General features: G+C 49.4%; 11 protein-coding genes across 18 annotated transcripts; 2 read left to right on the forward strand and 9 right to left on the reverse strand.

Annotated features, from left to right (window-relative positions):
• Positions 1-303: 303 nt before the first annotated feature.
• LOC9630988 (pentatricopeptide repeat-containing protein At2g13600) lies at positions 304-2,403 on the reverse strand. Its single transcript, XM_024664138.1, has one exon. It carries the CDS (start codon positions 2,401-2,403, stop codon positions 304-306), a length of 2,100 nt encoding a protein of 699 aa, XP_024519906.1.
• A 101-nt stretch (positions 2,404-2,504) lies between these two features.
• LOC9631029 (protein bem46) lies at positions 2,505-4,118 on the reverse strand. The gene is made up of 7 exons (XM_002990314.2): positions 3,758-4,118; positions 3,643-3,678; positions 3,441-3,519; positions 3,316-3,370; positions 3,142-3,258; positions 2,927-3,091; positions 2,505-2,867 (listed from the first exon to the last, which is right to left on the reverse strand). The coding sequence occupies exons 1-7, from the start codon at positions 4,107-4,109 to the stop codon at positions 2,640-2,642; spliced, it is 1,032 nt and encodes a 343-aa protein (XP_002990360.2). The 5' UTR covers positions 4,110-4,118; the 3' UTR covers positions 2,505-2,639.
• LOC9631030 (translation initiation factor eIF-2B subunit alpha) lies at positions 4,063-5,491 on the reverse strand. Its single transcript, XM_002990315.2, has 5 exons — positions 5,306-5,491; positions 5,098-5,250; positions 4,887-5,028; positions 4,488-4,729; positions 4,063-4,440 (listed from the first exon to the last, which is right to left on the reverse strand). Exons 1-5 carry the CDS (start codon positions 5,480-5,482, stop codon positions 4,264-4,266), a joined length of 891 nt encoding a protein of 296 aa, XP_002990361.1. The 5' UTR covers positions 5,483-5,491; the 3' UTR covers positions 4,063-4,263.
• A 16-nt stretch (positions 5,492-5,507) lies between these two features.
• On the reverse strand, positions 5,508-8,807 carry LOC112342408. Its single transcript, XM_024664177.1, has 9 exons — positions 8,271-8,807; positions 8,019-8,206; positions 7,869-7,958; positions 7,655-7,820; positions 7,402-7,597; positions 6,547-7,334; positions 5,913-6,494; positions 5,789-5,854; positions 5,508-5,726 (listed from the first exon to the last, which is right to left on the reverse strand). Exons 1-9 carry the CDS (start codon positions 8,763-8,765, stop codon positions 5,619-5,621), a joined length of 2,679 nt encoding a protein of 892 aa, XP_024519945.1. The 5' UTR covers positions 8,766-8,807; the 3' UTR covers positions 5,508-5,618.
• A 168-nt stretch (positions 8,808-8,975) lies between these two features.
• On the reverse strand, positions 8,976-10,152 carry LOC112342411. Of its 2 annotated transcripts, XM_024664183.1 has the most exons (8): positions 9,995-10,152; positions 9,768-9,941; positions 9,603-9,719; positions 9,462-9,544; positions 9,342-9,408; positions 9,240-9,286; positions 9,151-9,184; positions 8,976-9,089 (listed from the first exon to the last, which is right to left on the reverse strand). In XM_024664183.1, the coding sequence occupies exons 1-7, from the start codon at positions 10,053-10,055 to the stop codon at positions 9,176-9,178; spliced, it is 558 nt and encodes a 185-aa protein (XP_024519951.1). In that variant the 5' UTR covers positions 10,056-10,152; the 3' UTR covers positions 8,976-9,089; positions 9,151-9,175. The 2 variants fall into 2 exon arrangements, 1 of the variants encoding a protein (XP_024519951.1); XR_002990961.1 differs by having other exon boundaries at positions 9,151-9,286.
• A 100-nt stretch (positions 10,153-10,252) lies between these two features.
• LOC9631031 lies at positions 10,253-11,827 on the reverse strand. Its single transcript, XM_002990316.2, has 5 exons — positions 11,377-11,827; positions 11,121-11,306; positions 10,732-11,053; positions 10,527-10,624; positions 10,253-10,465 (listed from the first exon to the last, which is right to left on the reverse strand). The coding sequence occupies exons 1-5, from the start codon at positions 11,572-11,574 to the stop codon at positions 10,331-10,333; spliced, it is 939 nt and encodes a 312-aa protein (XP_002990362.1). The 5' UTR covers positions 11,575-11,827; the 3' UTR covers positions 10,253-10,330.
• Positions 11,828-11,908: 81 nt separating this feature from the next.
• LOC9631032 (bifunctional TH2 protein, mitochondrial) lies at positions 11,909-13,967 on the reverse strand. Of its 4 annotated transcripts, none has more exons than XM_024664181.1 (7): positions 13,852-13,967; positions 13,739-13,792; positions 13,579-13,670; positions 13,262-13,504; positions 12,812-13,196; positions 12,503-12,751; positions 11,909-12,453 (listed from the first exon to the last, which is right to left on the reverse strand). In XM_024664181.1, exons 3-7 carry the CDS (start codon positions 13,582-13,584, stop codon positions 12,059-12,061), a joined length of 1,278 nt encoding a protein of 425 aa, XP_024519949.1. In that variant the 5' UTR covers positions 13,585-13,670; positions 13,739-13,792; positions 13,852-13,967; the 3' UTR covers positions 11,909-12,058. The 4 variants fall into 4 exon arrangements, with proteins under 4 accessions (XP_024519949.1, XP_024519948.1, XP_024519946.1 ...); XM_024664180.1 differs by having other exon boundaries at positions 13,579-13,687; XM_024664178.1 differs by having other exon boundaries at positions 13,579-13,687; positions 13,739-13,967.
• A 62-nt stretch (positions 13,968-14,029) lies between these two features.
• On the reverse strand, positions 14,030-15,261 carry LOC112342410. The gene is made up of 3 exons (XM_024664182.1): positions 15,161-15,261; positions 14,380-14,989; positions 14,030-14,326 (listed from the first exon to the last, which is right to left on the reverse strand). The coding sequence occupies exons 2-3, from the start codon at positions 14,984-14,986 to the stop codon at positions 14,091-14,093; spliced, it is 843 nt and encodes a 280-aa protein (XP_024519950.1). The 5' UTR covers positions 14,987-14,989; positions 15,161-15,261; the 3' UTR covers positions 14,030-14,090.
• A 20-nt stretch (positions 15,262-15,281) lies between these two features.
• On the reverse strand, positions 15,282-16,741 carry LOC9631033 (cytochrome c1-2, heme protein, mitochondrial). The gene is made up of 7 exons (XM_002990318.2): positions 16,615-16,741; positions 16,333-16,541; positions 15,987-16,266; positions 15,856-15,927; positions 15,683-15,799; positions 15,560-15,625; positions 15,282-15,484 (listed from the first exon to the last, which is right to left on the reverse strand). The coding sequence occupies exons 1-7, from the start codon at positions 16,699-16,701 to the stop codon at positions 15,368-15,370; spliced, it is 948 nt and encodes a 315-aa protein (XP_002990364.2). The 5' UTR covers positions 16,702-16,741; the 3' UTR covers positions 15,282-15,367.
• A 92-nt stretch (positions 16,742-16,833) lies between these two features.
• LOC9631034 (autophagy-related protein 16) lies at positions 16,834-18,709 on the forward strand. The gene is made up of 4 exons (XM_002990272.2): positions 16,834-16,980; positions 17,043-17,224; positions 17,334-17,529; positions 17,590-18,709. Exons 1-4 carry the CDS (start codon positions 16,849-16,851, stop codon positions 18,613-18,615), a joined length of 1,536 nt encoding a protein of 511 aa, XP_002990318.1. The 5' UTR covers positions 16,834-16,848; the 3' UTR covers positions 18,616-18,709.
• An 874-nt stretch (positions 18,710-19,583) lies between these two features.
• On the forward strand, positions 19,584-22,821 carry LOC9630989 (protein BONZAI 2). 4 transcript variants are annotated; one of them, XM_002990273.2, is made up of 17 exons: positions 19,584-19,739; positions 20,086-20,276; positions 20,345-20,392; positions 20,448-20,593; positions 20,642-20,690; positions 20,739-20,795; positions 20,848-21,039; positions 21,090-21,230; positions 21,279-21,340; positions 21,400-21,484; positions 21,595-21,706; positions 21,765-21,841; positions 21,896-22,027; positions 22,076-22,240; positions 22,291-22,404; positions 22,454-22,547; positions 22,609-22,821. In XM_002990273.2, the coding sequence occupies exons 2-17, from the start codon at positions 20,130-20,132 to the stop codon at positions 22,707-22,709; spliced, it is 1,722 nt and encodes a 573-aa protein (XP_002990319.1). In that variant the 5' UTR covers positions 19,584-19,739; positions 20,086-20,129; the 3' UTR covers positions 22,710-22,821. The 4 variants fall into 4 exon arrangements, with proteins under 4 accessions (XP_002990319.1, XP_024519934.1, XP_024519932.1 ...); XM_024664166.1 differs by having other exon boundaries at positions 20,086-20,270; XM_024664164.1 differs by having other exon boundaries at positions 21,896-22,240.
• The last annotated feature ends 3,235 nt before the right edge of the window (positions 22,822-26,056 follow it).

The raw sequence follows: 26,056 nt of genomic DNA on the forward strand, positions 1-26,056 counted from the left end.
ATCTAGACCATTTGTTATCCTTGGAAACTTTCTTCTCGTGAGAAATCAAGTTAAGATTTTTGAATTAATTTATATGTATATTTCTGTATTCCTGCACTTATACTGTTAAAAATAAATTTTTTAATAATTTATTAATTTAAATCGATGCTTTTGAAAACAAACAATGTCATCCTTTGAAAATGCATATGATTTATATTAAATTTTGTGGTGCCATCTAGAAGCATAAGATCCCAGCTCAATATATACTTACTTTATCACAGGTAAGAGGTTCTTGTCCACAAAGGTAATAATAATATATGTGATCTAACTGTTGTTAATGGTATAGACATTGGAGAGCATCACATATGCCGTGTGATCGCTGGGCTCGATCACAGCCACCTCCCCAGCCGCCACTCCAGCAATCTCCACACCACTACTGTGAACTCTACACGCGCCCAGCAAGCTCCTCCAGGACGCTGCGTTTGGGAAGAATGGCATTGCCTGGAGGAGCTCCTGGACATCCCCAATCCTCCCAGATCGACCCAGCAGATCCGCCATGCATTCGTAATGCTCGATCCCGGGAACCACTCTGCAATCGCCCACCACGAGAGCGAAGTAGCTGTGGAAGCTCTCGATCATCCCCGCGTGGCCGCACGCCGTGAGCACGGCCGTGAGTGTGATCCCGTTTGGATCGAAGCCGTGGAGGAGCATCTCGTGGAAGAGGTGGATCGAGAGGTTGCCGGCGCTGGAGCGAGCAGAGGCGACGATGATCGCGTTCCAGGTGATGGCGTCGATGGATCCGCCGCCGCCGCGATCGCGATCTTGGAGTGCGCTCTGGAAGACGCGCATCGCATCGAGCAGGCTACCGCATTTGGAGTACATCCTCACCAGAGAATTCAGCAGCACGGTGTCGGATTCCATCCCTCGATCGATGATCGTGGCGTGGATCTCTCGCCCGCGATCCAGCGATTCCAAGCTCGCGCACGCGCCCAAGAGGATCGAGAGCGTGAAGGCCGTGGTCTCGATCGGGGGCGAGGTTTGACTCGCCATCGCGCGGTAGAGCTCGATCGCGTCTTGGGCGCGCTCGTGCTGGACGTAGCCAGCGATCATCGCGTTCCACACCACCGCGGATCGCGATTGCTCCTCGGCGCGATCGAAGGCTTCTCTCGCCTCGTCCAGGGATCCACACTTGGAGTACATGCTGATGAGCGATCCCAGCACGGAGCTCTCCATCATCGATGATCCACTGCGCTTCTTTCTCGCGAGGATCCTCGCGTGGATAGCCCTGCCCTGATCGATCGCTCCGGTGTTGGCACACGCCATGAGCACGATCGAGTAAGTGTAGCCATCGGGCTCGAGATCCTCGCGGCCGTGGCTATCGATCGAGAGGAGCAGCGATTGGAAGAGCTCCAGCGCTTCCTTGCAACGCCCGTGATGCGTGTAGGCCGCGATGATCGCCGTCCACGCGAAGATCGTGATGGAGCACCGCGGCGCTCGATCAAACACGAGCCTTGCTTCGTCCAGGCTCTGGCACCGCCCAAATGCCGCTATGAGGGAAGTGGTGGCATCGCTGGACTGGATCCCACTCTCAAGGAATCGCAAGTGGATGGATCGAACGAGAGAGAGGGAAGAACAAGCGCCAAGAACACTCACAAACGTCGCCTCGCTGGGATCCAGCCCTTGCGCGGTCATCTCCAGATAGAGCAAGATCGCCTCGCGCAAATGCCCATTCTGGGCAAATGCTGCGATCATCGCGTTCCAAGCGATGGAATCTCTCTGGCGCATCGAATCAAAGACGATCTTTGCCTCTCCAACGCAGCCACACTTGGCATACATGTTGATGATCGCGGTGTCAAGGATCACATCCCGGATCGATCGATCGTGGCAGCGCGCGTGGATTGCCCGCCCGCTGGCCAAATCCCCCAAGCTCGAGCACGCCGCCAGCGCAATCGTGTAGACGAAAGCATCCGGTTCGATCGATCGATAGGAGGGCTCTTCTCTCTTCTCGAGGCAGTGGTAGAGATCCAGCGCGCGATCGAATCGCCCGCGCTGGACGTAGCCGCCCATCATGGTCGTCCACGAGAAGAGATTGCGGTGGGCGAGGCCATCGAAGATCGATCGCGCGCGATCGAGGTCGCCGCAGCGAGCGTAGAGCTGGAGGAGAAGATTGCCCAAGAAGGGCGCGGTGGGCGCGGCGCGAGGATCCTTCTCTTTGGCGGCGAGGATGTGAGCGTGGATTTGCCTGCCATGGCCAAGCGCCTTGCGAGCAATGCATTGCTTGAGCAAGGAAGCGTAAGTGGCAGCGCTCACTCTGGAAGATCTTTCCAGTTCTTCCATAGCCATCGTTTGCTCGGTTCCATTTAGAACCACACGCTGTGCTCCCGACCGGCAATTCCTTAGTACTTGCGTCCATAGCTCCACCATCACCCTCCTCCTTTCCTTCTCCTCCAAAACTCCATAGCTACAACCTCTTCAAGCTTTTTCGAAAGCTCCATAGCTCCAAGCTCTCTTCTTCTCTTTAAGACTTTTACGATCATCCAAAGTTCTTCGATCATTATACTTCTCTTGTAGCCTACAACCGAGAGAAAACTTTGCAAGTTCTCGTAGTGGAACGAACTTCTTGCGAGTAAGGAAAGAGCGATCGATCTTAGAAGCTAAGTTCACGTAGAAACGCTAGAAGTACCCGATGTGTATTGCTCGAGAAAGAGCTGGATCACCCTCCAGTAGCGATCGCCGCCTCTCAACCACGTATCCATATGCATTCCAGTTGGGAAGTCCACGAACACGCGCTTGTCGTTGTGACGAGCAGCGTCGAAGAGCTGCCTCATGTGTAGCGGCGGAACCATCTCGTCTCGCAAGCCGGACAGGAATAAGAGAGGCTCACGGATCTGGAAGAACCAAGTGAGCAAACAGAGAAAGATTTACGCGATAGATAGAATAAACCAACCTTGCTGACGAGCTCGTAAGTGTTCCATGGCGATCGCACCAGACAATTCATGAGCTTGATGCCCTTGGCTTCCGTGCCACCGATGACCCACTTGAGCGCTGGAAGTAGAATCCCGGCCATGTCCAGCACGGACGTGAAAGTGTTCTCGAGGATCAAGGCGGAGACCTGTTCAGAATCTCGGCTAAATCATCGAGGAAAAAAAAAGCAACACTTACTTTGCCGGGATTGTTCTTCACGAGTGCGGCACCGACGGCCCCTCCCAGCGATCTCCCAAACACGACGATTCTCGACGTATCAATGTCTTTTCTCTGCAAAAGATAGTCCAGCGCTGCCTGGAAAAGAGAATGCCGCTTTTGTGTTGGAGTGAACTGTGCTTGGTGTTTGTTTACCTGAGCATCCAGCACGATTCCCTTTTGCGTTGGCCGTCCATCGCTTGCGCCATAGCTGATCATCACAAAAGCTTGTCAAAACCAACATCATAGAAACGAGAAAAAGAAAGAGAGGAAGAACTCACCCCCGATAAGAGAGCATGAAAACGTTGCATTTCAGTCGAGCCATCATCACTTGGACGAACTCAAGCCTGTGAGCAATGTCTGCTTGCAAGAAAATTCCAAAGGCACCAAAACTAAGCACAAGGGGAAAGGAAAAAAACCAAAAAAAAAAAACGAAGAACAAAGAAAGAACTCAAACGAAGGAGAAAGAAAATGCTTTCATACTTCCGGCATTCTCCTGGAAGAAGAGCACAGTCGGAGCTGCCAAGACAAAGAACATTAAAACTCCACCGAAATATCCAAATCTCTCCATTTCTCGATCGATCGATCGATCTCCTACCTTTGAGGCTGAGAGATGGATTCGAGAGCTTGACGAACCAGCTGTGGAGGCGGATCCCATCCAGCGATGTGAGCCAGATGTCCTCGTAGGCGAGATTGAGGCGCGCGGGAGTGATTGGATAGCCCTTGGACAGGCCGGGGATGACTGGGACGTAGACGAGCCTCTCCTGGAAGACGACGAGCAGTACGACGCAGGTACACACCACGCCCCCCGCGCCATACAGCAGTCCGCTTACCCAGTTCATCGCCCAGCCCAAGAACCCTAATTCTCCACCTCTTTCTCCCCTTCCATTCTGGAATATTTCATGGCAAAAAGAAAGTATAAAAACTTCCAAATTTAGACCATCTTTCATCTTTACAAAATGGAAATTTTTTGCTTGGAAGCCTTTAGAGTTTCCAAAGTTCTTCGATCAAGTATGAGAGCTCTTTCGTCTCGATCGAGTTCCATAGCTTCCTTGTCTGGGGGATCGAGAGGAAATCGCCCAAGAACGAGACGAGCTTGGATCCTTAGAGATAGAGCTGGATGAGCTCGTCGCTTACAGCCGATGGCGTCAACACTCCCAGATCCGTGAAGAGCAGCGTCAAGTAGTGAGGAGGGGTGTAGTCTCTGGCCGGGTTACTCGATTCTTCCTGGCCCGTGGAGATTGATAGATCCTGTTGATCCAGAGGATAGAGCCGCGCAAACTGCAAGAAACTCACTCAGTGAAGGGAAAGAGAGCTTTGCTCTTTACCTTGAAGCTCTCGGCAGCGACGTAGAATGGACGTTTCATGCTGTGAGCGATCAAGGCGACTTGGAAAGTCCCGATGACGTTGATGATCCCACCGCTTTCCACTACGCCATCGGCTCCGACCAGCACCATGTCCACTCTGTCCATGGTGTAAGCCACCGCCGAGTCGACGATCACGGTCACTGGGATCCCGGCGGCGCTAAGTTTCTTCGAGACCTCCATGCCAGTCTTCTTTGGCCCGCCTTCTACAACAAAAGCACAAGAGCCCTTTAGAATTCCTCCAATGTTCTCGGAAGAACACACTAGCTTATGGAAGAACCATCCGAAAGATCTATAGTACTTATAGAATCTAAAGTAGTTGTCGAAAGAACTAGGAACTCCTGGGAAGAAAAGAAACACTACCTGTGACTATGACTGTGAAGTTCTTGCCGTTGTTAGCAGCGAGCTTGAGGAGCGCGAGGACGACGCGAGACGATCCATGGACGAGGATGCAGCAACCATCTTGGACGAAATCCTGGCCAAGAAGAGCGATCGTCTCGCGAGCCTGCATTGCAACTGTGAGCTCGCTTGATCGATCGTTCACAGCACAGATGCAACCAATGCACTGACAAACCTTGAGAGAAATGTCGCCAAATCTTTCGCCCCGCTCAATCAATCGCGACTTGCCGGCATTGATATCCTCGTACTCGAGCGCCGAGGTTCTCGTCACGTAGCGCATGAAGAGATCGCAGCCGGCGGACAAGGAGATCGAGCTCCTGTCCCACGCCTGGAGTGAAGATCCAGCTAAGTGAAGTGAGCTACGCGGGAGGAAGCAAGAAAACCTTGAGCATCTCGGAGGCGTTCTTGAGCTCGATCTCGAGGCCCATCATGGTGCTGGCTTGGCTGCGCTGGATGACCGCCGTGAGCGCCTTGATCGCCGCCACCGCCTCCGCCAGCTCTGGCCGCTGCCGCCATCGATTGAAATCGCCAATCACTTGCTCCTCCTCCTCCATTCCCATAAACCCTAAAACTGTAAACTAGAGATCCATTGAAAGAGCAAGTGAGTTACTTGCTTCGTTCTTAGAGCTATCGCGAAGAACAAGTGAGTTACTTGCTTCGTTCTTAGAGCTATCGCGAAGATCTTTACTTTGGATCTCACGAGTCTTGTGTCCAGTAGCTTGAGAGACAGGACGAAGCTGGGGTGTCCACGATCGACACCCATTCCCAGTTGGATCCATCTCCGTCTCGCTTGAGCTCCGCTAGCTGCAAAGATCACACAAACATCTCGATCATCTCCCCCAGAAAACTTCAAGAAAAACACGTACTCTGCCATCTCTCAAGACGAACGCTACCGTGTCTTTGCTCGAGGCCACCGGACGCACCGAATCGATCTGCAAAAGAAAAGAGCAAGGAATTCCTTGTAGAGTGGAGCGAGATCGATCAGCTTACCGTAGTATCGCACTCGCCCTCAAACGAAACCAGTAAGTCAGCCGCATTCCCTGTCTTTGAATCTTCCACCACGAAGACATGCCTCTTCTCGTCACTTTCACCCGCAAGAGGATGCCCAAAGTCCCGCCATCTCCATTTTCCACCAGAAAGCTGCCTTGCGTGCACTCTTCCAGTCGAAGAAACCACGAAAACGCTGCCATCTTCGTCCATGCACGGGCCGGGTGAGGTTGCGACGTAGCTGTTTGGTGCTGGAGTGCCGTGATCTGACCAAAACCATCCATTTGCTGAATCCCAGCCGAACTCCACCAAGTTTCCATTCTCGGAGCGCATGAACAGGGATCCGGAGGTGCTGAGGAAGCTGGGCCTGTAAACCACGCCTGGAATCGGTGAAAGCCGGAGCTGTGTAGGCTGCTGCTGGTAAGTGTGCCAGAAGCTTGTTACCCGATTGAACTGGTACAGCTTCCCGTTTGTGCCAATCACAAAAATGACTCGGTATCTGAAGACCTCCTGGTCGACAATTGCAGCAACCGGAGTATCTGGAGGGTGACCGCAATTCTTCCAGCTAAAAGCTCGAAACGCTACCTGGAAACAAACTGTTAACGCACGCACTAAAGCTTGAGAAATACGTGCTTACGATGAATTCGAGCAAGTCTCCACCGGGAGAAATATAAAACTGCGCATCTGTTCTTACGTCGCCGAAATGGCCGTCCCAGGGACTACCAGAGATAACTGTCGAGCCCCCCACGAGAGCCGAGCAATTGAGCCACTGTAAAGCGTTGCCATTCCACTCTCGCATAAGCAAGCTTCCATGGAAGTCCGTCACAAAAACGCTGGCATTGTAAACTCCCAATACCGCACGAATCTGGAAGGCAAAGTCGTGCCGCAGCCACAGCCAGACCTTGCCGTTGAAGAACCGCTCTGCTGCCGCACCATCTCGTCCAACGAAAAAGATGGACTTTCCGAAAAGAAGTGCCCTTGCCCGGAAGAGGTCACCACCTTTTCCTATTCGAAACCATTCCTGTACCGTAGAACCACCATGAAAAATACCCTGCTGCTGCTCCCTGTGATCACCTGTGAAGTCACTACTTCTGTCCATAATGCCTTCCAAGCAGTTTGAAGGTCCAAGTGACGTCGAGCAGTAGTCGGAGTTCCCACCCTCACTCTCCGGGGCCTCAAACACCGACCATACGTAGCCTCCATCCCGTTTTTTCGCCAAGCTCGAACGGGATATCGGTCCTACACTGGTACCTCCAAAGCCGTCTAGATGTAACTCACCAAGCCGTCCATCTTGAAGTGTAAAGAAGATCCTCTCCAGGCTCAAAGCTACGCCGGGAACTGAAACCATCACGGGTGCATCGGCTGGCCGACCGTGATCTGTCCATGTTCCGTTCTGCAGAGCGCCGGTGGTGCTTTTTATATTTCCTGCAATGTTCTTTCGAAGTTCAAAACTCAAAGAATGAAATAAGAGTCCTGGAAAAGAACCTTGTACCGTGTAGGAACGGCAGGTTGTACTCGTAGACCACACCATGCTCCGACACTAAAAAGAACGAGAGATTCTTGGTGTTTCCATTCTTCACAGTAAACACAGGCCCTAGAGACAAGCTTAGGCGAGCATTCGGCGGCTTTGCATGCAGCACCCAGCGCCATTTTGCTTGAGCAAGTCGTCTTTCCACCAAAAGTCCGTTCTGCAAAAGAATGATCTCAGTTTTCAGCGAAATAATCGAGGTTTAGCGTCTATATACCTTTGTCAAGAGAAAAATAGAGAAAGTGCGGCTCCCTGCAAAATCACGAGCTGAAAATCCACTTACGGGTGCCAACTCGTAGTCTTCAACAGATGAGCCGTCTCGAATGTGCTTTCTCCAAGCGGGCTTCGCGTTTGCATCGTATTCATAGAGGTCGCCATTTGTGCTGAAACGGAAAACCTGTTTCATCTGAAACCGACAAATATCTGGCTACCTGACAGTAAAAATTACCCCGGCTCTAAAACCTCCAGCATCGACTACATGGCCTACATCTCCCCCACGAGGATGACCATGGTTTGTCCACCTATATTGAAAGTTACAAAATCAAAAATCAAAAACGCAAATATCAGTCCTGGTAGCGTACCTTACAGGATTGAGGGACCATAATTCTGCTAGCCAACCGTCTGATGCAGTGAAGAACAGAGAGCTTCCATCACTAGACAAAAATGCAGACTTTTTTAGAAATATGCTGCTTGATTCCGTAGAGGGCGTTGAAGACGGCCAGGGCCCCGAGCTTGCCCAGTGAAGATGTCCTTCTGCATCTATCTGAAGCTGCCAAGCACCGAACAAACTCTTAGAACATAGTAATGATAAAAAGCGTAGGACACGATCAAACCTGGTACAATCTTCCAGAATCGGAGAGAGTTAGCATAGTTCGGTTGACAGAGTAAACGCCAGTTCCATACCCTGCTGAGTCCGGTAAATCATGTGGAATGATCACCCACTGGACTCCATTCCATAGCCTCTCGTAAATAGACCCGCTGTGGCCACTGCTCCAGAGAGATACTTCAGTAAATTTTATCAGGGAGACCCTTCCACTGTAAGGATGAATAAACTCAGTCTCCGTATCTGTTGCTGCCCCCTTGATTTCTCCGTTGTTGTCCCTTGGATTCTTTCTAGTAAACTTACTGATATCCACTTTCAACCAAGCGCCAGAAGCTCGATCGTAAGTCCAGAATTCAGTAGCGTGCTGCTCGAATTCAGAGTGGCCAGGGGTCAGCACTGAAGATACTTCGAAGTACTGTGGCGAGAATTTCTGAGAGCTGCAGACAGATGTCTGGTATGCTATAAACAACAACCATATCAGCCTTAGACATGAAAAAACTCCCATGATCAACCAAAGCGACTCATCAATCTGCGCCTTTCAGCTCATTTCAAAAAAGGAAGGACGAAAATAAAAAGGTTAAAAAAAAAGTAGAAAAAAGAAAAGAACAAAACCACATAGACAACGAATAGTAAACTACTAACCAGTCGACTTGACAAAGACAAAGTCAGGAAGGATATACCCACAAAAAGCCACGAGTCACGTAAAGCTTTTGGAGACGGAAAGAGAAGAGCATTCGCTTAATCACGGAAAGAACCATAGACACATAAGGCCCGCCTAGAATCTCACTTTACCGGCTCAAATAAAAAGAATCTAAACTGCTGCAGTCACCTGCATTCATCAGCAAGCACAAATATCAAACAGGACCGAGTAAAGTGAATGGAAATTCTACCTTGTATGACGACATGCGCAAGAACTCAAAGACCCTACACCGGAAACATTAGCATATGCATAGTGATGTCATCGAACCACAAATATTGCCTCGAATCCGGTCTCTGAGTTTTCGACATCCTTTTCTTCTATATCGGCTGCAAAAACCCGGAAAATCAAACTTCCTGAAGCACCAACTAACCACACTCTTACCAAAAACTACGTCGGAAACTTCTTCGTACGTATCCAGCTTGAGTTTTCCATCGCAGTCGAAAGGCCCCTGCAACCACAACGGTGTAAGAAGAGGGTAGCAAAGTAACGAGACAACTTTACATCAGCTTTTGGAGCAGGCCGAGGCCACACCGGAAAGATTTCTGTCCGGAAGGAGAGCACAGCCTTGACTCGTTTCTCCATTTCTACAAGCAGCACAGCATTAAAACAGGACACAAATTCCTCCTTAAAACGTTAACACACCTTGGTGTTCAAGCTTTTGCCGGAGAGCTTCCATATCATCCCCGGTGAAATGCACCCTCTCGATTCCCTGTTTCGCCCACTCGTCCGCCTTGCTCTCCTGAGGAGCCGCCGCCGCCCCTGACCAGAGAAAGAGAATTCAAAGGCTAGAATTCCAACATCGCTTACCTCCAATTTTTGCTCGCACATTGGAAATATTCCTGAGAGGCGTTCTCCCAGCATCGATCTTGTTGCCCAGAGGAGCGATCTTAGGCTTGGGCGTCGCGGATGGGAGCTGCTGCTTGTTTGTGATGTTCGACAGCTTCGGCCGCTGGATCGTAGCTGGAGGAATCACGGATTTCCCTGCCGGCAACGCAACAGTCGGCGAAAGCGAGATGAAAAGGAAGAGATCTTACCGCTCATCGGAGCCGCATTCTCGTCTTGCGGATTGAATCGAGGAGCCACGCGCGTCGCCATACCCTGAGATAGATCTTCCCGCCCAGGAGGAAAACCAAAACCTCTTTACTGCCCTAACATAAAGGAATATGCTAGCATCTTAACGGGTATTTTTTAGTAACTGTCCACGTCGACATTAATACCATACACGGTCGCAATGGCAGCTTTTTTTTCCTGAGCCAAACAAAAAGTCTGAAACACTGACCACGAGAACTCGATAAAGAGATGGATATAGGATAGATTTCTAGAAAAAAGAATGGAGGACTTGGAAATTACACGCTCTTTGCGAGTTTCTTTCACGACCTTCGCCTTCTTCTAGCGCTGTAAATTCGATCGCTTCGATCGCTACTGCTGCTGCTCGAAACAATCTTGCGGAGTTTGCAGCTCCGTTCTTCTCCCTCGGCATCACTATCACTTCTTAAAGGCACCACCTGATGATAGCAACACTGTGTATGAATCTCCCCGCGAAACAAAGAGAAAGAAAAGACTCACTTGATCTATCGTTTCGATCATTGAAACTCGAGGGTGGTGTTTTTGTTGAGAGGCGGACTTTGTAGAATCGGAGTTTGCATCTCTAGCTGAGCGCTTATCTGATCCACCAAGCCACGAGAACATCAGATCAGAGTTGAAAATCAACAAATGAGCTATTTTTTTTCTCTCCTCTTGTTTACTTCTCTGGTGGTTTTGGGAGAGTGACCTGTGTCAGCCGTGGAATTCCCAGTGGACGACACTGTTGAGCGCTTGCTTATCCTCTCCAGCCACACCGATGCCCGGTTCTCAACGTCGGGAACCTCTGGAACGTCGTCCTCGAGCTCGTAGGCAGTGGAAGTTCTGCAAATCAGTCTCTCCTTGGCCTTGGGAGGAGTAGCGGCAGTTGGATCAGTCTGATCGTCCACAGCACCCGACTTGGATGATGTAAAGTGCCGCACCCAGGGGCTGGAAAATATGTTTGGAGATGGAAGCTCCCAAGAGTGGAGCCTTCGACACGGCAATGGTTGCCATCCACCACCTTGCATCACCTGTGAACAAAAAAACGAAGAGCAAACTGAATTGAGAGCTTGAAAAGTTTATAAACGAAGAACCAACCTTGAAGAAGCTAAGAGGCCTCGATTCCACACAGTCTTGATCACACGAAGAGGCAGCCTCGCCACAGATATCCACAGCACAGTACTCCCGGTCATACATATTTCTCACAAACATCTCTTCCATGCTGCTTAGATACGAGGAGTGCCTGTCATCCGTCCAGGCCGTGTCCATGGATTCTTCCTCCTTCTGCCAGAATCACAAGCGAAATCGCTCGAATTTCCAGAAAAGAAGCAAGCAAGAGATATTTCATCCATACCGTGTCATCGCCAGAGTAGTTCTTGGATTGATTAGAGGTCTCGGATGTTAGCGTCGACGATGGCGACGACGAAGCCCTGCTCCGCAATCTCGACTCGCCGCAAGATTCCCTGTCGTGCTCCCACGATTGAGCTGCATTCGGCGGCAATCTGTGGTGGATTGTGGCATTGGCGACGGCGATGTTCTTACTCCCAATCATCGTCTCCGAGCGCAGAGGAGATATTTCGGCCAAGATTCGCAAGAAAGCTCACCTCCAGCAGCTCCAATCCAAAGCCCTAGCAAGCGCAACGCCGATCGATCTCCTCAAGATCCGCCAAGCATCACGCTCATCCGATCCAGACAATCACAAAACGCAAGGGTAGCATGGAGCCAAGGCGGTGGTGAAGCTACCAGGAATGAAAGCAAAGCTTATCGGCCTATGAGAAGTAGGCACCGAGGAATATACCGCCGCCATAGGGCTAGACAACCACGTGGCAAGCGGTGGACGAAAAATATCGCGAAAAAGCGCGGGCCACGTGGAGTACTCTGGGATATTTATGTGATGCCAGATATTTTAACAGTGACAAATGAAAATATCGGGAAATGCACTGCCCGGGAATCGAACCCGGGTCTGTTCCGTGGCAGGGAACTATTCTACCACTAGCCCAGCAGTATCAAATCGATGTTTAGCGGATAAGTTTAAGCTAATTACCAGCTAGAAACGCTTCTATCTCCAGCCATCCAGAAGCTCGATACAAAACTCCTTCCTCTTTTCTCCACGCTGATCGAGAGCTTTGCTGCCGCTGGACGAGGCCGGAAAAGAGTGGCACGATCTTCACTCCAAAGGCTTTGGAGGCTCGATCGAGGCTGGAGCTCGTTCCTAGAACAATTCCAATGTCAGCTCGGAGCAAGGCTAGCAGATCCGTGAGGCTGTCTCCAATGAAAATCACAAACTTGTCGTCCGGAGCGTGTAGAATCTCACGAAACATCGTCTCTTCCTTGTCAATCGGTGTCTCGACGCGTCTGATCAAGCTCCCGGTTGTAAAGTTCCCATCGTTTTCGAGTTCGTTGGAATGGACAGGAACATTGGTGATATTCTCTGGCATTGCAAGAGTAAGAACAACGAAAAGGAACAAAACTCGTTTCACCTTTGGAGAAAGCTGCTTCGATGAAGGTCCGGCTCCAGCAAACCGAGAGGATTTGACAAGAGATTTTGGAACTTAGCCTGCAAAGCACACTGGCACAGCCAGCTTGAAGTGCCATGTTTTGTCCGGCTTGCTTGATATCATCGATCTTAATGCCTTGCAAAACGCGGGAGGCGTCGATTTTCGCGTTCCCTTGCTTCTCAAACTCGGAAAGAACTTGGAGAGCCTCTTTGATCGCATCGTAGTCGTACTCTTCACACAAAGAAAAACAATATGGTCAGTTCTTTTTAACATTTACGAAACAAAGTCTACCATTTTTCTCGCGACCACCACGAAGAACAACTTCTTCCAGGAGTTTGGAGTAGTCCCTGAAATACTCGTCCGAGAGGCTGCTCCATTTCCTCCTTACATTTGGATCGACCGCCATAGCCAGCTCCGCTAGAACTGGGGATGAATCAGAGACGGTGCAAGTAGAATCAAAATCAGAGATGAGGACGAAGTTGCGATCCTTGAGTGCTACACTCTCTAGCAGCGGGACAAAAGCGTTGCTGCCACGCACTTCCTGGGCATCGAAGAAGCTCACCTCGTACGCTATGGCACGGTGATACAAACTTTGCATACTCTGAAATTCCGCTGCCGTAGTCTCTTGAGCTTCCGAGAGGCTATCGAGAAGCTGCTCGAGTCGAGTAGCAGCAGTCTGCCAAGACAAGCTAGCTCAGAACTAGATTCAAACATAAACATCCAAGAACAAACTGATTTTACCTCGAAACCAGGCGACGAGTAAGTCGAAATCCAGTCGCGATATGGATGATTTTCTCGAGAGAAAACTCTCGTCTCTTGGCCTAGGAAAGCGTAGAGACGCATGCACGGAGCCATTGCTGCCAGAGCGAGCATCGGCACCTTAGTTTTCTCGCATTCAATTTTCTTCCCAGCAGCCACTGCGAGGAGAAAATCTGTGTAAGCACAAGTTGCTGGCGATGGTGGTGTATGATCGAAGTTCCAAGCCTGCAAGAAGGCAAATTCTTACAAATCAAAAGACGAAAAAAAACAGAAAAGAAAAGAAAAGCTTTGGAAGAGACCTTCATGAGGGAAGAATGGAGCTCAAGTTCCTCGTACACAGCCTGTTGGAGCTTGCAAATCTCAGATTTAACTTCTCGATCATCGCTGCGCTCTATGGCCAAACCATAGCTAAAAGAAAAATGTGAAGAACAACAGGAAAATTCTGTCGATTGAGCTTACGCTTTCGCGAATGCCGTCAGGAAGAAGGAATCCTGCGCTATGAATCGCTGGAAGCTGTGAAGATCCAGCGTCCCAGCAGCGATGGACACCACAAATGGATGATACAGACATACCATTGCCTCGCGCTTGGATTGCTGCCACAAGCGCTTTGAAATGGATGGCTCCATCGCCTGGGCGCTTGCCAAGCTCCTCAATCCTCTGGCCACTACATTTCTAAGCAAACACGACATTACCTAAACTCTATGGGAATATTTCTCAACAAATAAAGCGAATATGCTAAAAATAACCTCATACCTTAAAGAATATTCTATTCGAAAAACTGAATATGCTAAAATTAGATTTTTAAAAAACCTTAGAGCTTGTCAATCATCTTGTTCAAGGAGGAGGTCATCTCTTGAATGGCGTGAACCATGGCCTCGAGGTGTGATTCGTGCTTCTCGCACATCCTCTCTTGCATCTGGATCACGATCTTGGTGTTCTTCTCCAAGATCGCCTCGAGCCTGTCCATGCTATCCTCCGCCGGCGCCGGCTTGGGCCGCTTCCTCTTCCCGGACGAAGAAATCCCCTGCTCGTCGTTGGACGATGGAGCTACAAGTTCGCGATCAATCACGAATCAAACCAAGAGAAGAACTTGAGCTCACCGTTTGGGATCTGGAGCAATGGAGGACACAAATCCCCGGCCTGCAAGAACGCGGCAGCGGCGTGATCGTGAGCGCCATCGTCCACCTGCGGCTGCCGCTTGAAGTGATGGTGCTGCTGGTGGACGATCCTCTCCGAATCATACACCGTGGGAGGCACTCCAGGCCTGTTGGCGAGGAAGTGATCCAGCTCCTCGAAGATATCCTTGTCGAAAACCGGAGGAACGATGAGCTTGTTCTCGCGCTTCTCCTCCACGGACATGAGCCAGTAGGATTGCCGCGAGTTCCTGTTCTGCCAATCCTTGACTCTCTTGTAGTCTCGGACGATGTTCTGCCAGCGCTTGCGGCACTGCGATGCGTCGCGGACCACTCCAGCGTCCTCGCATTTCTTGGAGATCCTCTTCCACTTCTGCTCCTTGTTGACGATCTGGCCGCGGCTCGCCGCCTCGGCCACCTCCTGCTCGTAGACGCGCTTGGCCTGGACGAGCGTGATGGTCTCGTCCTTGAGCCAGCGCGAGGCGCGCGTGGATCGCAGCGCGACCTCGGCGCCCTCCATCGCGTCGTGGAGATGATCCTGGGGGATCGGCGTAGCGCAGGAATCGTCGTCCATGATCTGAGAAGCAAGAGAGAGGATTATCTGGAGCGAAATATTTCGAGAAGTGCTCGAAGAAATTCCTGGCTCCAGCGACGATGCAAATGCGCGAATTGTATAGCGAGAGAATGCTCCATCCAAGAATCTATGGATCTAAGCTAGGGTTCTTCCGGCGCTCGGCAGTGGCCATACCTCAAACACTCGCCCTAGAAACGGCCATGGGAGGCCATTGGCTCGCGGAGCTTGCCGAGAGACTGGTGTCCTCCACGCAGATTGCGCCTCGCTCCCTTTAGACCGAGACTTCCAGAATTAGGGCACGAAAGGGGGAGATTATTTCACATTATTCCATCAAAACGTTTTACAAAACAAAATTTTTTCCATCCAGTTCGGTTTCTTCGTTTAGTTCACGACATCGAACACGAGTCTCCGCGCCTTCATGGGAGCGAACCTCCATCTCTTGGTGTAGGTAATTCCGAAGAACATTAGGACTATAGCGAACAACCACTTGGATCCACTCTAGAAAACCAAAGCCAAGAGAGCACCATCAGTGACTTAAGATCGAAGAACGAGAAGAGTGAAAGATTCACTCACCAGTTTGCGTTCGTCCATCTCTGGCTCTGCTGCCCAGGCGAGGAAGCAAACCACATCTTTGGCCATCTGATAGATACGAGCAAGAGAAAGTTAGCCAAGATTTTTCGCAGAGATCATAGAAACCTGAGATGCAGTCGCGGGAGTCCCGTCCTCGTACTCAACAGCCCCATCCATCAAAATCTGTGGCATTGCAATGGCACCCCCGGGGAAGTATGGATTGTAGTGAAGTCCGTCTCTGATCTATCAAAAGGTAAAGAAAGAAAAAAGCTTCATTCCGGAAAAAAAATCTAGCTTACCTTGACTCCAGCGGGAGGCTCGCGATAGCCAGTGAGCAAAGAGAAAACGTAGTCATCACCACTGAACCTGGCCTGCAAGAAGAAACGCGCAAAACTTGAAGAAAGAAACAAAGAAAGCGTCTAGCGTGTACCTTCGTCATCAAGCTCAAGTCTGGAGGATACGCTCCTCCATTCGCTGCTCGAGCAGCTTGCTCATTCGGATATGGAGCTGGCAGGAAATCGTTGGGTCTGCCGGGGCGAGTGAACATCTCCCCCTCATCGTTGGGCCCATCAGTCACCTCAATCTCGGCCGACATAGCCTTCACCTCCTCCTCCGTGTAAGCCACACCGATAAGATGGCGGTATGAGATGTATTGCATGCTGTGGCACGCAGCACAGACTTGGGCATAGACTTGATGCCCGCGACGGATCCTATCAAAAAATGTAGGAAAGAAAAAGGTGAGCAAATCTTGAGATTAAAAAAAAGAAAGAACTTACGATGCGTGATCCTGTGCCTCGAAAATCCCATTGTAAGGCCACTTGTATGATGGCGGGGGCAAGCCATGATCCGCCTCATCGGCATAGACGTAGCCAGCAGCAGCAAACACGCTCGTTGCCGCGGCTCCCAAGAGCGCGAGGCCATTGCGGAGATTATGCCCCCGTTCTTCGTCTTGGAGCTTGGATGACGCTGCTAAAACCCCAGCAGTCTGGAAATCCCCAAAAAGATCGCATTGCATCAGATCCACTGCCATTGCCCGCCACTGGGATTACACCACAAACCTTGCTCGCAGCTTGGCCATCTTGAGCCAGTAGTGTCGCGCGCGCTCCAAGAATCCGATTGAAAAGAGAGCGCCGGGCCGCCGCCATGACCTCGCCCAATGCGAGTGAGAGCGTAGTTAGCCCTAAGAATGTGAGAACATATGCCGTTTAATGATCACATATTCTGCTTTAGAACCGCACATTCCGTTTAGAGAAGAATATGCGTTTCGTGTTCTAGGGTTTCGCCTTCGCGGGATGCCGGTGCCCGAGGAGAGAGCTGCCGCCGCCATTGCTCAAGCATGCGTTGCCCTGCGGCGACGCAAGGCCGTCGAGGAAGGAGCTCATGGATCGCTGGTCGCGGCGCTCGATCGGGCGCTCACGAATCAGGTTCGATTTCGCGATTGTTTCTGTGGCATCTTAGCTCAAGAGGGCGCGGCATTGAAATTCAGGGCACGGAGATCCAGGAGAAGATGGAATCTCTTCAGCAGGAGTTGTCCCAGAGCTACAAAACCCAGGCTCATGTGTCGGAGCAGCTCGTCGTAGAGATGCAAACGGCGCAAGCTCTACGAGCGCAACTGGCCGAGAAGGACGCGCTTGTTTTGGAGATCCAACACGAGCTAAGCTCCGCGAGGTACTTGGTCACTCTTGAATCGATCATTTCTTATGTAGCTCTTGCTATCTCCATCCATTCGCTCCACAAAAGCTTGACATGAGTTTTAACATCCTACAGGACATGGCAGGGCGCGTATAAGCCAATTGGAGAAGGACTTTGAAGCAAAGGAGAACGCTGTTCTTGTGCTCGTCGAGGAGCTCACACAGCTAAAGCTCCGAGTGAAAGAGCTCGAATCGAGCCTCCAAGCCATAGAGGCTGAGAACAATATGCTCGTTGATCGCTGGATGACGCAGAAAATGCAAGACGCTGATCGACTTAATGAGGTATGAACTTGCGTTTTTCTTCCAGCTTTTGCTAACTTGCTTCTTTCATTTTGCTTCAAGGCTAACGCCATGTATGCTGACATGATGGAACGCTGCAAGATCAACAGCCTTGCCGAGCTAGCGAAGCTCCAAGTCGACGGCATTGTAAGGCACTCGGAAGCTGGCGCCGAGAGCTACATGACGCTGGGCGCGCCGAGCAAAGTCCGCCACACACTTCGTGCTCACGACAAGGGAGGCTGCGCCGCCATCATCTTCGAGCACAGCAGCGACACCCTCCTCACAGCCGGGCACGACGGCATCGTAAAGTTCTGGGACACTCAGCGCGGAGGAACTCCCACGAAAACTCTCACCGGCGCTCTCGGCTCACTACTGGACTTGGCACTCACCCCGGAGAACAACATGGTTCTCGGCGGCTGCAGCGATCACAAGCTCTACCTCTGGGACTCCCGCTCCGGCCGAGTGAAGCACGTCCTCACAGGCCACACCGAGAAAGTCACCTCCGTGGACATCAGCAACGCGAGAGCCGCGAGCACGGCCTCGGACAGGACCATCAAGACTTGGGACCTCCAAACGGGCTACAGCCTCCACACGATGATCTTCCACAGCAACTGCAACTCTCTCTGCATCTCCTCCGACGGCTCAGCGATTTGCTCCGGCCACACGGACGGGATCTTGCGCTTCTGGGACACCCGAACAGGGAAGCTGGCCAAGGAGCTCACGGCTCACGAGCCACAGGCCATAACTTCGGTGTCGCTGTCCCGGAGTGGCTTGACGGTGCTCACCAGCGGCAAGGACAACGTCCTCAAGCTCTTCGACGTGAGGAGCTTGGAGCTCAAGGCGACTTTCAGGGGGCCGGGCTACACGGTGGCGACGAGCTTGAGCCGATCGTGCTTGAGCCGGGACGAGAACTATGTGGCGGCGGGCTCCGGCGATGGAAGCGTTTGTATCTGGAATCGCCGCTCCTGGGAGGTGGAGAGCGTGCTCAAAGGCGGGCATGGGAGCGCGGTGGTGGCGTGTGCTTGGAGCCCAGCCAGTAAGTCACTGGCCTCGGCCGATAGAAATGGTGTGGTGTGTGTGTGGGAGTGAAAATGTGGTAGCCGGGAAGGGGATATTCCTGCGCCGCTGGTGGAATATGCGAATTCACGAGTCCATTTCTAACTAGTAGGAATGCGTTAGCGGCGAGGGGAGTTAGGGTATTCGCAGGAGCAACGATGGATCAATCCATAAGGTTTGGCCTATGGTTTTCAGTCACTGATTTTCTCTTTTACTTGAAAACTGTAAGAACGGGAGATATGAACAAAAGCAATCAGATTTTTTAGACAAATGTAAGCAGATACAAAATTTGTTTGCTTTTTCCTCCCGTACTTCTATTTTTCAAAGAGTAAACGACGTTCTTAACGTTGTCACGCTGATTTTGTATTATCTACTCTGTCTCTTGCATGAACCAATGTATATTTGCTTCTCCATACAGAGATGCAAATTTACATTGGTTCATGCAGCAAAGACAAAACAACTATCAGAAGAAGAAGAAGAAAGAAAATGAAAGTCACTTGGGATAATGTATAACCATGTTTGCTTGCATCCAAATTGCAAGTAATTTCTGTTCTCGTTGAGCTCAACTTGTGTGATCTTTTAACAAATGTGCCACCCCTAAGATCAACCGAGCTTACATCAAGTTCTGTGGTTAAAACCACTCAGAATACTAACGTTTTTCCAACAATTTATGCGTCACCGCCTGGAAATCGGGCACTGCACAACTCCATTGGACAACAGAGAATTTAGAGTACAAGTTTGTGAGAATCTTACATGTTTGCACTGAGGCGATGTGATGGAAAAGAACCTCTGCCAGATCTTATGTCCATTCTAACAGTTCGATGTCACAGTTTTCTCGAACTTTCCAGCCAAGCAGATCGGCACCAATCTTAGCTTTTAATCCTGGGTTTAACCGGCGTTTATGCCTGGCGGAATGTTCTTCCACCGTTAAACGGATATTCCTGCTGGTGGAATATGCGAATTCACGAGACACTGGGTTTTAGTAAAAGACTAGGTTCATATCGAGTCGTCCATTTCTAATCCCTCCCTCTCCTCGGCTTTGAATGCGTCGATGCGCGGCCAGGGCGAGCGAATGCGCAGCGGCGAGTGGAGTTAGGGCATTCGCAGCGAGGAGCAGCGGGCTATGAAGCTGGATTCGGCATCGCTCGATCCATGAGGTGAGTGAGGCGGCTCTGTTTGGGGGGGGGGGGGCGGGGGGATTTTGTTATTTGGAGTGGAATTCGTGGCTTCTCGGGAGGCGCGCTGTGGAAATATCGCCCTCTCAAGATCCAGCCGGGGCGCATTGATCGTGAGATCACGAAATTCGTTCATCAGTAGCATCTGGAAAGAGCTTTTCCGTATAGTTTTTTTTTTCTTTTTTTCGCTCTTACAGTGGGGGATGGGGACGTTTGCAATTTGCATGCTTTGTATGACGAGACAAGGGATTTTATTTTTTTTATTCTCATGCTTTAGTCTGTGGTTGGTTTTGACTGGATTTCTTTATGGTTCCTCTTGCAATGACAGATATGAGAGTTTAGTAGTGGAATGCACGAGTTGAGTTGTTGAGGATGGGATCATGTTGCTCGGATATGAGTGGAGGTATGGACGCCGTGGGTGGAATGGACGTGTTGAATCTAGACAAAGACACGGAGACTGCTGTTCCTTCTGACTTCCTTTCTGGAACGCGGGGTGTACCAGCGGATGTACAGGTTCAAGTAGCAAGTTTTTTGTTTATGCATTCCTTCTTTGCATATTGATCGTTGTGCTGCTTTTATGTTTACAGTTGTGGATCTCGGCTTCAAAGCTGCGAGACAAAGATTTTCTTTCAAAGGTATTTGACAGGGATTTTTTCACCACTAAGAACTTTCTTGTTCTTTGATTTTTAGAGTGATCCTCTGGCTGTTGCTTTCATAAGGAAAGACGGGGTGCTGGAAGAAGTAGGACGAACGGAAGTTGTATCAAACACTTTGAATCCGTCGTGGGTGACAGACATAAAGGTCTCATACAGTTTTCAAGACATTCAGCAGCTACTGTAAGAAAACCAATTCGTTTTGTTTCAAGGATTGACATGTTTGTCCAGGTTTCGAGTTTATGACATTGATACAAAGTATGCTGGAGTAAATCCACAGGTAATTCTAAAAGCTATTCCAAACACTGTGGTATACCATGTTTTTCAGGAACTTCCTCTTGAGGAGCAAGATTTTTTGGGAGAGATGACATGTCTACTGGCAGAAGTAAGAATGTGATTGGAGATATATGCAACTAAATGATAAATTCTTTCGACAGGTCGTAGCTGCCCCTGGACAATCTTTCAGCAGATTATTACAAGACAAGGTGGATGGTGGAACAGATAAAACTGGAGTGAAGAGCATGGGAACGCTTACCATCAAAGCAGAAGAGATGCAGCACTCAAAGTCAATTGTGGAACTTGTTCTACGATGCTCGGATCTAAATAACAAAGACTTCTTCTCCAAGAGTGTAAGTCGATATCTTACTCGCTCATTGTCTCACAGTATTGTAAATTGCAGGATCCTTTTCTTAGGCTTTCAAGACTAAGGGAGGACGGAAGCAGTGTTCCTGTTTATAAATCTGAGGTCAAGAAAAACAATCTCCATCCGACATGGAAGCTGGTCAGAACTACGCTGCAGCAACTGAATAATGGGAACATGGTAATTATGAATCTCGACCAGGTAAACTAAACAACAGATATTTTGCAGGATCGGCCATTGGTAGTTGAATGCTTCAATTATAACGGAAATGGTCGGCATGACCTCATTGGGTAAGCCATTTAATTTTGCAGTGTATCTACCTAGTGGTGGTGTTTAAAATTCCATATAGATCTACGCAGGTGTCGCTTAACGAACTTCAAGCTTCAGCTGGTGGTACCGTTTCGTTTGAACTGAAGCGGCCTTCGGATAATCAGGTTCTATTCAATACAGTCGATTTTCTAAACGTGTTGCTCACTGCACACCTTTAGGACCTTATTTCGTTTTCGCATGTTCTGGACTTGAGGCATTTCAATTTTCTTCACAGGCAGGTGGAAAGCTTCACGTAGAGGGATGCAGGATCTCGTCTGGCCACAGTTTTCTGGACTACCTACGTGGGGGTTGCCAGCTGAGTTTCATGGTCGCAGTCGACTTTACAGGTTCGGATGATTCTATTTCCCTGCCGTATTGTGATTTGAATGTTTGGCTTTCCGGCAGCTTCTAATGGCAATCCTCATCAGCAGGACTCGTTGCATTACCTGGACCCTTCCGGAAAACCGAACTCTTACGAGATTGTAAGCTAGCAATCCATGATCAGATACAGTGAAATCATGTTTGAAAACTGGCAGGCTATTGAATCCGTGGGTGAAGTTTTGTATCACTACGATTACGATAAGCTTTTTGCTGCTTGGGGGTTTGGTGGCAAGCCGATGAACAGTCCAGTTTCTCACTGTTTCAATCTAAATGGACACAGCGCTGAGGTAGGAGTCGTTGTACGTGCTGACAAGCGGGCTCACATTCTGACACAGGTAGATGGCGTCGATGGAATTCTTCGTGCCTATTCACAAGCTCTAAAAAGCGTGGCTCTTGCGGGTCCAACGTTGTTCGCTCCGGTGGTAAACATGGCATCGTCGATAGCGTCGGAGTATATTTCACAAGAGAAGCAAAAGTACTTCGTGCTCCTAATCATCACGGTAAAATACAACCGAAATCTTCCTGGTTGAGCACTAATCTTTATAAATAGGACGGAGTGATTACTGATCTACATCAAACCATCAATGCGATTGTTAATGCAGCCTCACTGCCACTCTCGATTCTGATTGTTGGCGTAGGAGGGGCAGATTTTACAGAGATGGAGGTAAAACTATTGTCCTTCTGGGAATGACGTGGCTGTGACGATCAAGCAGGTTTTAGATGCGGACAAGCGGAAGCTGCAGTCCTCAGACGGTCGACTTGCAGAAAGAGATATTGTGCAGTTTGTTCCGCTTCGCGACATGGGAAGTAAGTTAGCTCAAAAATAGAGTTTTTATTATCTGTCAATGTAATCCTTACGCTCTAACAGATAAAACGAACCTGAGGCGAACCATGCTTGCAGAGCTGCCAACGCAACTACTAGAATTTATGAGGTCACGCAGTATCGTTCCAAACTTGAACCTGAGGTAGCTATTGATTTTTGGGTATGATTCTTTTATCATCTTTTAAAATCTTTTAATGGCCTTCTAATATTTACCAACAAAAGTTGATTTTACTAATGTATATATGTGTTGTTTTTAAATCTTTAGCATCTATTCACATTATTGGACTCATACTTTTTTTGTTGAGTTGTATGAAAAATATTATGCATACAATCACATTTAAATTGCTTGTGTGTATAATATTTTTGTGCTGGTTATACAATGTATACATGGGGTATGACAGCTCAGTTTATGACTTATGTCATGTGTAAATTCAAATTGATTTTCATAGAAAATTCACCACAGTGAGATATAATGACATTATAACATCATTCATTATACAAGACAAACTGCAATCACCCATTTTCAAAACTGCTACCTCAAACCTCTCCTAGAACTCCTTCATTGCACCAAGATCTTGAATAGCTTACAACACAGAATTAATATTATTATTTAACACTCCTGTGTTGCCATTACTAAACTTTGGTAAGGACGTTGAGGTAGAAATAGATAATAGACTTCAGACTTTGCATTGGGCACAATTTTGAAGCAAGATAACCATCCAATAGCATTCTTCTCGAAAAAGTTGAACAAGGCTCAACAGAAGTGGCTTACCCACGAAAAGGAATTGTTTGCGGTAGTCAAAATGTTCAAGGAGTGGTGACACTACCTTGGGAGACACTTCAAGGTTTACACGAACAATGTGGCAATGAAACACTTTTTGTCACAGCCCGACTTGAGAGGGAAACAGGGTCGGTGGGCCAATGCTTTGGCTGAGTTTGATTGCGAGATTCTGTCCAAACCTGGGAAGAGCAACATTGTGGCAGATATGCTAAGTTGAAGAGTGAGCTTGAAGTTGGCGATATCCAACACGACAGCAACCTTTTAGGACGATGTATGGACAGCATATGAGAACGATGGTCTAGCACAAGAAGTGTTGCTGAGGAATATAGCGGCATGGGAAGCTCACCAGAGAGGTGAGCTGCCAACGGAGGAAAAAACGGGTTATGCGAAACGCAATGGACTCATCTATTACAAACAAACGAGGGTGTATGTTCCAAAAGGGGAACTAAGGAAGGTAGCCTTAGAAGAGTGTCATGATGGACCTCTTGTGGGGCACAGTAGAATGCCCAAGATGATGGGTTTACTCAAGAGGAAGTATCACTGACCAGATATGGCTAAAGACGTCCAAGACTATATAAAGACATGCCCAACATGTCAACAAGTCAAAGCCATGATTAAGGCGAGTGGGGGCTTGTTACAAAGCATCCCAATTCCAGATTGTCCGTGGAAATGTCTTACGATGGACTTCATCATGGAGTGTGGGGAAGGCCAAAAGAAATTATCTCAGATCAAGATAAGATCTTCACTAGTAGGTTCTGGAGAACTCTCTTAGAAAAGTATCGCACCAAGTTGAAATTCAGCACAGCCTATCACCCACAAACAGGTATTGGGTATTAAATCAAGTTTGATAGCACTAACACTTCTTGACAGACGGACAAACGGAAAGGGTGAATAGGCAGTTGGAGGATTATTTGCGATGCTATGTCTCAAGAGACCAGACCGATTGGTTAAGTCATTTGGGACTTGCAGAAATGTGTTATAACAACTCACCACATTCGAGTATTAGGGTGAGTCCATGGGAAGTCATCAATGGGCGAGCTATTGAAGGTTTTGTGGAACTCGGTGTGGTTGAGTATCATGGAGAGTTACCTGCAGTGGAGGCATTCACGGCGGAAAGACTCAACATTTGGAATCTAGTGAGGAATTCCTTGGAATGGGCTTAACAAAGGCAAACCAAGTACGCGAACCAGAAGCATCGGGATGTAGAGTTCTACGTTGGGGACAAGGTGTGGCTGAATACCTAGAACCTCAGGCTACCAAGTGGGATCAGCCGAAAGTTGACCCAAAGGTAAAAATGCATGTATTCCTGTAAATGAATTGATCTTGAGTTCCTTAAGCAGGTTTGCGGGGCCTTACAAGATTGAGGCACGAATTGGTAAAGTGGCTTACCGTCTCCAACTTCCTCAAGAGATAGGGAAGATGCACCTAGTGTTCCACGTGAACTTACTCAAGCCATACTTTGAGGATCCGCTTCGCAAGGACTAAGTAAGACCTTTACCTGAGGTTATCCAAAGGGAAGAGGAATACAAAGTCGAGGTCATCCTCAATGCGCACAAGAGCAAGCGATAAGAATGCGAGGTGAGAGAGTTCCATGTGAAGTGGAAAGGATTTCCACATTGCGAAGCAACATAGGAACCAGAGAACCTAGCGAACGCGCGAGATCTAGTGGAGGAATTTCTACAAGGCAGAACTCTATATACTTATGTAAAGTTCAATTAAAGTATCAATTTGCGAAGTTGAGCAATGGCATATGTTGGGATCCGAAGGTGCGCCGAAGGTAAGCTAATGTGAGACACAAAATCCCTAGGCCCCAAAGTGGAGCTGGAAAGGGTGCCACATGGTAGTGGCCGAAGTGAAAGCCAAACGAGCGCAACACGTTTGGACTAAAAGCTCCGACTTGAAAGGTCGAGAGCGGGAGTGGAACTCCCAACAAAGTGCTCGAGGAACAAGCACGAAGCGAGCAATAAGCGAGGCTCCAAAAAGGGACCCAAAAAGGACCAACACATAACATGTGGAAGAGTCCGAGGTGGAGTCTGAGGTGGAGTCCGAGACGGAGTCCGAGGTGGAGTCTGAGGTGGAGTCCGAGATGGACCGAGACGGAGTCCGAGAATGGAGTCTGAGGTGGAGTCCGAGATGGAGTCCGAGATGGAGTCTGAGGTGGAGTCCGAGATGGACTGAGACGGAGTCCGAGGTGGAGTCCGAGATGGAGTCCGAGATGGACCGAGACGGAGTCCGAGAATGGAGTCCGAGGTGGAGTCCAAAGTGGAGTCCAAGATGGAGTCCGAGATGGACCGAGACGGAGTCCGAGATGGAGTCCGAGATGGACCGAGGCGGAGTCCGAGATGGACCCGAGATGGAATCCGAGATGGAGTCTGAGAAGGACCCGAGATGAAGTCCGAGGTCAAGACCGAGACCGAGACCGAGACCGGGACCAAGACCGAGACTGAGATAGAGGTCGAGACCGAGCCCGAGTCCGAGTCCGAGTCCGAGTCCAAGTCCGAGTCCGAGTCCGAGTCCGAGTCCGAGTCCAAGTCTGAGTTCGAGTCTGAGAGGGTGAAAGCCCAAAGCATTCGTCTCCCAGACCCTGGGGGGTTTGGTGAGCTCCAAAAGTATAGTAAGGGGGAGGACTGCAGTGGAGCCAGTTTGGCCAGGAAAGGCCAGTTTGGCCCAGGAAGGCTAGACCCAGTGTTGGGTGATGAACTGACCACTGGG

Source organism: Selaginella moellendorffii, unplaced genomic scaffold (assembly GCF_000143415.4).
Source record: "Selaginella moellendorffii unplaced genomic scaffold, v1.0 SELMOscaffold_107, whole genome shotgun sequence".
In the NCBI taxonomy this organism is placed as follows: Eukaryota; Viridiplantae; Streptophyta; class Lycopodiopsida; order Selaginellales; family Selaginellaceae; genus Selaginella; species Selaginella moellendorffii.

Excerpts from the sequence above, each read along its gene's own strand:
- LOC9630988 (XM_024664138.1), bottom strand. The coding sequence starts at position 2,403 with ATGGTGGAGCTATGGACGCAAGTACTAAGGAATTGCCGGTCGGGAGCA.
- LOC9631029 (XM_002990314.2), bottom strand. The coding sequence starts at position 4,109 with ATGAAAGATGGTCTAAATTTGGAAGTTTTTATACTTTCTTTTTGCCAT. Across the intron at positions 3,371-3,440 it reads TTCATGCTCTCTTATCGGGG|CTATGGCGCAAGCGATGGAC; the intron begins GTGAGTTCTTCC and ends TGTGATGATCAG. Across the intron at positions 2,868-2,926 it reads CTTACGAGCTCGTCAGCAAG|ATCCGTGAGCCTCTCTTATT; the intron begins GTTGGTTTATTC and ends TGGTTCTTCCAG.
- LOC9631030 (XM_002990315.2), bottom strand. The coding sequence starts at position 5,482 with ATGGGAATGGAGGAGGAGGAGCAAGTGATTGGCGATTTCAATCGATGG. Across the intron at positions 5,029-5,097 it reads TTGGCGACATTTCTCTCAAG|GCTCGCGAGACGATCGCTCT; the intron begins GTTTGTCAGTGC and ends GTTGCAATGCAG. Across the intron at positions 4,441-4,487 it reads TCGCTGCCGAGAGCTTCAAG|TTTGCGCGGCTCTATCCTCT; the intron begins GTAAAGAGCAAA and ends AGTTTCTTGCAG.
- LOC112342408 (XM_024664177.1), bottom strand. The coding sequence starts at position 8,765 with ATGGGAGTTTTTTCATGTCTAAGGCTGATATGGTTGTTGTTTATAGCA. Across the intron at positions 8,207-8,270 it reads ATTCTGGAAGATTGTACCAG|CTTCAGATAGATGCAGAAGG; the intron begins GTTTGATCGTGT and ends GGTGCTTGGCAG. Across the intron at positions 7,959-8,018 it reads TGGTCCCTCAATCCTGTAAG|GTGGACAAACCATGGTCATC; the intron begins GTACGCTACCAG and ends CTTTCAATATAG.
- LOC112342411 (XM_024664183.1), bottom strand. The coding sequence starts at position 10,055 with ATGGCGACGCGCGTGGCTCCTCGATTCAATCCGCAAGACGAGAATGCG. Across the intron at positions 9,942-9,994 it reads GAATGCGGCTCCGATGAGCG|GGAAATCCGTGATTCCTCCA; the intron begins GTAAGATCTCTT and ends CGTTGCCGGCAG. Across the intron at positions 9,545-9,602 it reads GCAAAAGCTTGAACACCAAG|AAATGGAGAAACGAGTCAAG; the intron begins GTGTGTTAACGT and ends TGCTGCTTGTAG.
- LOC9631031 (XM_002990316.2), bottom strand. The coding sequence starts at position 11,574 with ATGATTGGGAGTAAGAACATCGCCGTCGCCAATGCCACAATCCACCAC. Across the intron at positions 11,054-11,120 it reads GGCCTCTTAGCTTCTTCAAG|GTGATGCAAGGTGGTGGATG; the intron begins GTTGGTTCTTCG and ends TTTTGTTCACAG. Across the intron at positions 10,625-10,731 it reads GAATTCCACGGCTGACACAG|ATAAGCGCTCAGCTAGAGAT; the intron begins GTCACTCTCCCA and ends TTGGTGGATCAG.
- LOC9631032 (XM_024664178.1), bottom strand. The coding sequence starts at position 13,905 with ATGGAGCCATCCATTTCAAAGCGCTTGTGGCAGCAATCCAAGCGCGAG. Across the intron at positions 13,688-13,738 it reads CTGACGGCATTCGCGAAAGC|CTATGGTTTGGCCATAGAGC; the intron begins GTAAGCTCAATC and ends TTTTTCTTTTAG. Across the intron at positions 13,197-13,261 it reads ACTCGTCGCCTGGTTTCGAG|ACTGCTGCTACTCGACTCGA; the intron begins GTAAAATCAGTT and ends TTGTCTTGGCAG.
- LOC112342410 (XM_024664182.1), bottom strand. The coding sequence starts at position 14,986 with ATGGACGACGATTCCTGCGCTACGCCGATCCCCCAGGATCATCTCCAC. Across the intron at positions 14,327-14,379 it reads ATTGCTCCAGATCCCAAACG|CTCCATCGTCCAACGACGAG; the intron begins GTGAGCTCAAGT and ends GCGAACTTGTAG.
- LOC9631033 (XM_002990318.2), bottom strand. The coding sequence starts at position 16,701 with ATGGCGGCGGCCCGGCGCTCTCTTTTCAATCGGATTCTTGGAGCGCGC. Across the intron at positions 15,800-15,855 it reads AGCCTCCCGCTGGAGTCAAG|ATCAGAGACGGACTTCACTA; the intron begins GTAAGCTAGATT and ends ACCTTTTGATAG. Across the intron at positions 15,626-15,682 it reads CTCCCGCGACTGCATCTCAG|ATGGCCAAAGATGTGGTTTG; the intron begins GTTTCTATGATC and ends CGTATCTATCAG.
- LOC9631034 (XM_002990272.2), top strand. The coding sequence starts at position 16,849 with ATGCCGGTGCCCGAGGAGAGAGCTGCCGCCGCCATTGCTCAAGCATGC. Across the intron at positions 17,225-17,333 it reads CACGAGCTAAGCTCCGCGAG|GGCGCGTATAAGCCAATTGG; the intron begins GTACTTGGTCAC and ends AGGACATGGCAG. Across the intron at positions 17,530-17,589 it reads ACGCTGATCGACTTAATGAG|GCTAACGCCATGTATGCTGA; the intron begins GTATGAACTTGC and ends TTTTGCTTCAAG.
- LOC9630989 (XM_024664164.1), top strand. The coding sequence starts at position 20,130 with ATGGGATCATGTTGCTCGGATATGAGTGGAGGTATGGACGCCGTGGGT. Across the intron at positions 20,691-20,738 it reads ATGCTGGAGTAAATCCACAG|GAACTTCCTCTTGAGGAGCA; the intron begins GTAATTCTAAAA and ends CATGTTTTTCAG. Across the intron at positions 22,405-22,453 it reads CAGATTTTACAGAGATGGAG|GTTTTAGATGCGGACAAGCG; the intron begins GTAAAACTATTG and ends ACGATCAAGCAG.